Here is an 8,539-nt window from a genome sequence, read left to right as displayed (position 1 = left end):
TTGTCGCGTCGCATTTACTTGTGTACATCAGACTCATATATATATATATATATATATATATATTGTCGAGCAAAGTTATCGATCATTGCTTCCATAATAAAAGTATCTCTAAAATAATGCTCGAAACTACGTTTATATTTTACGCGGCCATCTCACACGTATATTCAACTACTTCAGCCAGTTTAAACGAACAAATCTTTTACCTGTCCGAGTTTGAAAAATTTGTCGAAAAAATTTGTCGAAAAAATTTGTCCAAAGGATCTATCTAATTTTTTTCTTTCTTTCATTCATTTTCAACTGACAATTACCATCCTACCAAATGGTACTACACGAATTGACAAGATTGGATGAGCATCGCGCTGTTCTCGCGTCTCCCGTATTTGCTTATCCGCGGCGTATCTCAAAGGGTCGTCGTCAACGCCATGGAAACTACGCAGTCGTAAATTAGAACAAAACTAGAATATTCCGAATGATATTTTCCCGGTATATCAGCCAGTATTCGATACTTCTTATTCAAATACACCTTTCTATAAAATGAAAAAAAAAATGAAAAAAAAAAAAAAAGGAGCAGAAAACACAACAACAAAAAAGACGATTGTTACACGCGTCGACTAGAGTGATGATTGATTATTCTGGAGTAACTGCATTTGCAGAAAACAATAAAGAATGCCAGCCTGGGCCATGACGTCCACGGTGCCCGCGGCCAAGGGATCGCGATTCTTCGGATCGGCGCGGCTACTCGTGCCGGGTCGCAAGAGTGTCGGTCCGAAGACGGTCGCGAGGTTGTGTAGGGACATCTTGTTCTGGGCCTCGTGCTTGTTAACGCGCACGAGGTGCGAAAGGAGGAAGTCGATTACCGCCTTGTTAACTTGGGGCAGCCCGTCGTAGACGCGTCGAAGGGCACTGCCTCGCCACAGTTCGCCATTTTGAAAGGCGTCGAGAAAGGCTGGGTATAGGGCGTCCGTGAACAGGGCCTCGGGCATCTCGCGTAGATAAAGCTTTAGTACTCCGGTTACCGAGTGCACGTCCACCTGGAATCAAATAATATGTTTAATGACACTTGGACCACGTGGATGAGAAGGAATTCCCGTTGTTTCTTTAATGCATAAAAATTGTCGATTGATTATTATATTTTATTTTTATAACAAGTCTTTGTATAAATATTTATAGATGATGACTAAAATACCTGTGTTAATTCAATAAATGCCCAAATGTTTTACACATTTTTTTTTTTTCATTTTTTTCATTTTAGTAATTTTTCCCCTAAATAAAAAGAGTTCATTTTAATAATTAGAGTTAATTTATCATTGGATTTTCTTACTTGTAACAAAAATTAATAATGTATTTATCTTATTAGATGATTTGTGAAGCTTTGTTTTAGAAAAGTATAGTGCAAATTGAAAATACAATTGAAAAATAATTCTATTAAAAAGTAGTTTAATATATCTTTGTACTTGGAAATAATTTAAATGATATAAACCCGATTATATTTTGACTATTAAAGCATTGAATTATTCAATACAATTTGATTGGACTTCGTTAAAATTATTAATCTCGTATTAGTGATATGTAAAATAATAAGCTTACCTCTTTTAATAATTGTTCGGCTTCGTATGAATTACTTTCGAAGGATTTACGTAATTTTGCTACATCCGAGGCAGAGCCTGAAACTCGATAAAGTCCTACCTCTGCCATTCCTCGCTTTTCAACTTCGCGTACACAAGCCGTTACGATGAATGGTACATCACGTTTTTCTCGCCTAAAGTACGTGAATTACTTTTGTTATATTGATTTGTACATTGAACAAATCTTTTAATTATACATCTGTATAATCTATAGAGTCATGGAATATAGAGGACATGTTTAACAAATTATTCATCCGCGATTAATTTTATTTTAAAAATGTTCAATATCATCATGTAGAATAATTTCAAAATAATTTAATATGAAATTTATACGTTTATCATTTATCACGCTCTGCTCAAGTCATAAAGTGTATTTACTTTGTGAATTATAAAAAAAACTACTTACTTGCATACTTGCTGTATTTTTGCTCCGAATAGACCTTGTGGTTTGGCGGAAGGTACTCGTCGTAAAGTAACTTCGCTTGGAATGAATTTGAGGGAGACGTCCAGACTAGCGGGGCCCAAATTTAACGATCTCTTGACTTGATCACCGAGTAACCACGATCTGCTCAAACGCTGAGCGCACTTTCCTCTTAATACTGAACGTGATCCACATTCTTCGTAAAGCAGTATTCGAACATTTTGACTTCCTTCCAATTCGACGACAAAAGTTTGACCTGCAAAACAATTTCTTTTATTTCTCATAGATTCACAATTTTGTCATCTTAGTTAGAAATGACTTATATGTACGTTAATTTTCTATTTTACTGTGTAAAGGATTAGTGGAAGAGTTTTTATTTATTAATTGTCGTGTGTTTTGTTGTAAGTACGATGTGATTCATGTGCCACTTGAATCGTGGTTTTTTTTTTTTTTTTTTTTTTTTAATAAGCTATACGTTTAGTTTATTTATTAACATTTTCATTAACATACCCCAAGTAGGTGCTTCACCTCTAGTTATGTGGCTTTTTGCCCTTTTAAAGTAATGTCCATAACTGTCAACTTCTATAACTATGTAAAGGTCGCCAGGTCTATCCAGACCAGGTGGCGTAAGTCCCAACAAAGTGAGTTGCAAATCGCCTAATAATAAACTTTCGTCTCGACCGGAACGTAGCAAATAACTACCCATATCAGTTTGTAAATAAGTTCGACATGCTGCTATCCATGCTTTCAAATCATACATGTTGAGTGGCAATGGTCCAGGTGGCTGGCCACCCTAATTCGTTTTATGATAGTGAAAAGTTAGTTTTAATTCGATGTAAGAGAAATTTGTTAATTTACAATTGATTTATTGATTTATTTATTTATTTTTTTTCGTTTTTTTTTTTTTTTTAATGTGGTTTGGCTTGTTAGGATGATAATATGCTTACAGCTTCTTTTTTCCATTCAATTAAAAATGTGAGAACAAGTAGAACATATCAAGTGAAATTTTAAAATGCAATGCAGCTGATTTATAAAAGAAATTTTATTTATTTATTTTTTTTTTTTTCCGTCTAATTAACATACCAAAAACCAACATATTTCATAATATTATATCTTATATTTTATATTACACTTGAGTTACATACATAAGCGTATAAATTGTTACCTGTTGCAAAGCTTCGATAGCTTCGATCCATTGAGATCTTTCAAATTCGCTTGATAGGAAAAATGTGTATGAATTCTGAATACGATTTTGATTTTTTTGACCAACTTTAAGAATCAAATTTGGAGAAGCTAAAACCAATTGTGCCTCCAGCTCAGCTAATTTTTTTCTATTTTTCTCAGAACCTCTACTACCTAGTCGAATTCTTTTATCGTCATTCTTTTCCTCCCATAAAATCTGATCTCTAACTATACAAGCTTGTGATCTACAATATTTTTTAAAACACTTCTTAATAATTTGGCAAGTATAGCATACAATATAAATATGATAAATTTTATGTCTCATACCTTAATACTACTACATTTGCTGGACTATTCTCCCGAGGTTCGATACCATCTTCCATAACAACAACCTCTGTCATGGGAATAAACCACTTCAATTCGAAGGTAAATTTATCTTTCCCAGATGCCTTATACTTAGCGCACGAAATTACATCATTAAAAAGAAATAAATGCCTCAATTTTCTGTGACCATCCGATAGCTCTACGACAAATGAATTTTTCACGAGTCTTCTTTGAGCTCTATCATGACTCTGTAAAATAAATTGTTTACACGTCACTTTAAAATCATCATAAAATTACCTATACATTTAGAATGTATACTTGTACTATATTCTCAATTTAATTACAGATAATTGTGGTAGTTTTAAATTGTAATCTTTCTATGTGATTTGAGTCTTTTGTTTATCAACAATCATTCTTATCTTAATATTTTACCTTAAACATAGACTTTGTTTGTATAATATTAAATTCATCGAGGAAGTTACGTGTCATGGCCAATGCTTCTGAAAGAGGCGCATGATCCGCGTGACTCTGCGGCGTGTGCTTTAGTAAATCCTAGTTGATAAAAAGAAAATTATTGTATCAGCATTTAAGTATTAAGGCTTGTTCAACTATATTTTTAAAACAATAATAATTACATGTAACACTAGTGCATTCTTTTGAACACGAGCAACGGGTTTGTGTAAGAGATCCTCAAGGGACAACCCTGGTCCCTTTGGGTAGCCTCTTAACCTTATATCCCTTGTGATTTCAGCAAATTGCGAAGATTGTGACGAACATCGGCGCACCGTGTCCGTAGCTCGTGCATAATTGTGAAGGAAAGCGCCGTAGTCTCGTATTTTGCTTGCCATTATCTGCACAATTAAGGCAATTTTCATGTTCTTAATATGGTTTTGGTTAATTATATTAATTAAAATACTATTTCCAAAAGACGGCATTTCCCACCTTAAATTGTTCTCCGATTGTTGTTTTATTATCCCAACTATCGAGCTTTCGCCGCAGATCGTCCAGAAATTCTTGGTGTAGCCTATGCAAGTCAGGAATCTTGTAAAATATGGTATTAAAATCTTCTTGAGAGATGACAGGCTGCGATGTGTTCACTGTGGCATTGATGGCTTTCATATACTACAATATATTTCATAAATTACTAATGAATAAATACATTTTTAATGAAATATTTCACATATTTGAACATTTTTTAAAGTCATTACAATTATCTTGAAAATCAGTTAAATTTTAAGATTTTATTATTTAAGATGATTATGAAATCACAAAAAATTGTACCTGTATCATAACATCCAAGCATTCAACATATATAGCCTCACTTTCCACTACAGAATTAATAATGCATTTAACCATCGAATTTCTATCATCGTCTTGGCTTTTGCCCTTTTCTTGTCGTCTAGGTGTTGTCGGAGTTGGTGATTCTAAACTACCTTCGCTCAAACTTAAAGGCTCGGCGTCGCTACTTCCAGTTTCATTATCAGTACTTAGGGTACGTAACAGAATAGGTGGAGCTGGATTTTCCTCATCTTCGCTATCCATTGCGGCTCGATGCCTGAAAATGAAAATTCACATTAAATCTATTTTATTTATAATATGTAATATAAATCTTTCTTTACGTGGCACTAATATTTGCCATTCTAATACATAATTAAACAGAGTTAATAAAACATCATTTTTTAAGCTAATAATTAACAAAATTTTTGAGACATATATTATCTTACTGAATAAAATAATCGATGTTGACATAATTGCTTTGATTTCCTGGTGAGTCCGGTAGCGAAGGTGGCCTTCGCAATTGTACTTTAGCTTCATTGTTACCAACTGCAGGAGCGTGTGCTTCTATATATACATATTCTCCAGTTTGATCAAGGGCTACCGAATCATAATAAGGTTCTTCTTCTGATGCTTCAGCATCACCATCTTCTGCATCTTCAACTGTTTTTTCAGAACTCTTTTCGTCCTCTTCTTTCACTGAATCTTCATTTTTATCCTTTTTTGAATTACCCGTTACTTGGATGACAGTGATATAATTACTTGGAACATCTGGATCACTGTTTCTCCTACATTCAGGCACTTTCTCAGGACTTCTTGGTATTTCACTTTTTGGTCGCCTACTTGAACTTAATGTTGAACTTAATTCGTTCACACACTTATCTTGTAATTTACTGAGGTCTTCGCGTGCAGGGAGAGGTGGAGCTGAATCTTCAGTTTCTTCGGAATGAGTTGTAGAGTTTAAAACACTTGTTTCCGCCGAATGAAAACTCTGTTGGTTCGGAGAATCGGTACCCGATGCTTTAGATTCTGACAATGATGATGCATTTGCTAGTTTATGTCTTTCAACATCCGCTAAAAGTCTCTCTAAGTATTCAACGTAAAATTCTTCCTTTTCAAGCTCTTCCCTGAGTACAGTTACCTAAAAATGAATATTTATACATTAGTCTATTTTTGGTAATAAAATATTCAAATCCATTATAAATTTAATGAAGGTTATACAATTTTACAAATTGAAAAATAACACTATTAAAATAACGTATATCAAAAATATGGTTTCATTAAGGACATAATAGTTAATATTATTATCTAATTACTAATACATTACAATAATAATATTATTAACAATCTGAGATAAAATTTCATAAATTTTATTATCTAAATTTACAGTTAACAAGTGACTTTTATTGCATTACCAATGAATACAATAATTGTATGTTAAAAATGTGTTTGTAATATATGTAAGTGATCCAAAATTTTTAAGTTTTAATATTTTACAAATTTATAAATAATTCTAGTTTTTCTATAATTAAATAATTCTAGTTTTTAAGATATTTATAAGCAATTATTAAAATTAATTTTGTAAATAAATTATTTTGTCATTTCAAAATATAAAATCTTAACTAGGTGCAATAAACGCGCACGCCCCCCTCCCACACGCCCCCACACACACACACAAACATGAAATTTAAATATTCCAAATATAAAATGACAATTATATCATTAGCTCCGGTACTTATAAACAGTGCCACCGCCCAATTAAAGCTGCTATCAAAGCCGATGAATCATCCTTGCAAGTAACCCACAAAATTAAACAGTACCTCTTGCTTTTAACTGCAATAGAGGTCTCATTCATTCTTTTTTTAAATACTTTATAATTATGATAAAAATTAATACTCATAAATTTGATCTTTGATGTGAATATTCTAATTGGTAAATGTTTCATAATAGGTATATATATACGTGTGTGTGTGTGTGTGTGTGTGTGTGTACATCAAAGATATATATATATATATATATATATATATATGTATGTATATACCTTTGATGATTTGTGTTAATGTAATAATTATATTTCCAATTATTTCATTTTAAGAGAAAAGTAAATCATAGGTATCGTTGCAAAATAAGAGGAAACATCATGAAAAAATACCTTCAATTTATGTTTAACCAAATTTGCTCTTACATCCTCTTCCCATGCAGCAGGTAAAGCGCTGTCCGGGAACCTTTCCACCCAAACCCGTTGGAAATCACCGAAAACACTCATCCCTGTCAAACAATATAAAAAATCATATTTACTAACTGCTCGTATACGTGCACTGATGTTATTAAAAATTCAAAACAATAATAAATTTAACGTAACGGTGCGGATGCCTCTCATATATAAATCGAAGAATTTTTTTTAATAAACGCCCTTACTTTCATTTAAATGGGAATTTCACAAGAATCGGTCGAGTGTTTGAGAATTCTGTTTCGCAATGCATTCGCAATACTTGAAAATCCTTGAGGTTGATCCTCCTCGAAAAAGCATCGAATGTCAAATCAGCGGGTCGCACTCGGCAATATAAAAATTTATTCACACGTATATGCAAACACTTGTGCAGAAATGGTCGGTGGTGCGTGAATAAAAATCGAGGATATTTCGAAATAAAAGAAAAAGCAAAAAAAAAAAACAAAAAGAAAACAAAAAAACGAGGGAGGCAGCAATGTGGATAAAAACGTCCAGCACCTGCATACACACCACTTGTTTTTCGCTCCTCTCTTTCTCGTTTTTTTTATCTTATTTCACTCCCCACGACGAGAAAACGCCCGTCAATTTTCTCAGGCACCTCTGCTCATCGCACTCCTCGACGTCGTCGTGCTCGTCTCTTCTCACACTCCACCGTCGCTGTCGTCGTTCCGCATACAGACTTCCTCCTTCCTCTGCCCTGCGATGACTGCCGCTGCTTTATCTATATGCAGTCACTGTACTTTTATTTCCCTCCAGCTCTTTCTTCCTCTCTCTCTCTCTCTCTCTCTCTCTCTCTCTCTCTCTTTGGCACACGCGAATACGGTCTGTGACCGTCTAAGCATGCAATGCATGCTCTCTCTCTCCCCCGCTCTCTCTCTCTCTCTCTCTCTCTCTCTCTCTCTCTCTCTCTCTCTCTCTCTCTCTCTCTCTGCGTATGTATATATATTATTGGCGCGTGTGTTACTCCCGGGCGTGCGTACGGCACTGTTGGTGTGTGAAGTGTGGAGTGTGGACTTTCACAGAATTTACTCGTGCGCATGAGTTCCACAGAGATTTTTTTATTATTGTTGCAGATCGTTGCTGATCCGCGAATTTTTGCGGACTGTTAGCGAGTTATATGGAACGGAGCGACACGCGCATTTATGTAGCCACAAGCAGACAGGAATATAATATCATACACGCAAGGAAAGTCAACAGACCAAGCGTCATTCGGTGCCTGTCATCTTATTGCCAACTATTATCTAGTCTCCTGTTTTTCCCTTTCCCCGTTCCCTCGCCGCCATCTTCCCCCTCCCCGCCTCCCCCTCTCGATTCTTTCTCTTTCTCTTTCTCTTTGTATTTTCCATCTTTCACTCCCTCCAATTCTCTCATGTGTTATCGGCAGCTGTTTCGCTTTGTTGCTCTCAGCGAGCGTGCGCACGACCCTTTTAAGCAGTCTCGCATGCTCTTCCCTCTCTCACTCTCTCACTCTCTCACTCTCTC

The 8,539-nt window shown here is 34.8% G+C and overlaps 1 protein-coding gene across 3 annotated transcripts; it reads right to left on the bottom strand.

Annotated features, from left to right (window-relative positions):
- Nucleotides 1-549: 549 nt before the first annotated feature.
- Nucleotides 550-7,807, bottom strand: RhoGAP1A (Rho GTPase activating protein at 1A). Of its 3 annotated transcripts, none has more exons than XM_011507739.1 (13): nucleotides 7,556-7,807; nucleotides 6,980-7,095; nucleotides 5,277-5,968; nucleotides 4,834-5,107; nucleotides 4,495-4,674; nucleotides 4,188-4,403; nucleotides 3,985-4,104; nucleotides 3,556-3,800; nucleotides 3,212-3,473; nucleotides 2,557-2,839; nucleotides 2,032-2,302; nucleotides 1,588-1,759; nucleotides 550-1,031 (listed from the first exon to the last, which is right to left on the bottom strand). In XM_011507739.1, the coding sequence occupies exons 2-13, from the start codon at nucleotides 7,091-7,093 to the stop codon at nucleotides 612-614; spliced, it is 3,249 nt and encodes a 1,082-aa protein (XP_011506041.1). In that variant the 5' UTR covers nucleotides 7,094-7,095; nucleotides 7,556-7,807; the 3' UTR covers nucleotides 550-611. The 3 variants fall into 3 exon arrangements, with proteins under 3 accessions (XP_011506041.1, XP_011506042.1, XP_011506043.1); XM_011507740.1 differs by having other exon boundaries at nucleotides 7,568-7,807; XM_011507741.1 differs by lacking the exon at nucleotides 7,556-7,807 and adding an exon at nucleotides 7,246-7,459.
- Nucleotides 7,808-8,539: the final 732 nt, after the last annotated feature.

This window comes from Ceratosolen solmsi, unplaced genomic scaffold, assembly GCF_000503995.2.
Source record: "Ceratosolen solmsi marchali unplaced genomic scaffold, CerSol_1.0 scaffold1, whole genome shotgun sequence".
Taxonomy (NCBI): domain Eukaryota; kingdom Metazoa; phylum Arthropoda; class Insecta; order Hymenoptera; family Agaonidae; genus Ceratosolen; species Ceratosolen solmsi.
Note: the sequence above shows the minus strand (reverse complement) of the source record. Positions and strands in the feature narration are given on the sequence as shown.

What these genes read in the sequence shown, in the direction of transcription:
- RhoGAP1A (XM_011507739.1), bottom strand. Translation starts at nt 7,093, where the DNA reads ATGAGTGTTTTCGGTGATTTCCAACGGGTTTGGGTGGAAAGGTTCCCG. An exon ending in AAACAAAGTCTATGTTTAAG is followed by an intron (nt 3,801 to 3,984) that starts GTAAAATATTAA and finishes TTTATTTTACAG; the next exon opens with AGTCATGATAGAGCTCAAAG. An exon ending in AAAATACAGCAAGTATGCAA is followed by an intron (nt 1,760 to 2,031) that starts GTAAGTAGTTTT and finishes CACGTACTTTAG; the next exon opens with GCGAGAAAAACGTGATGTAC.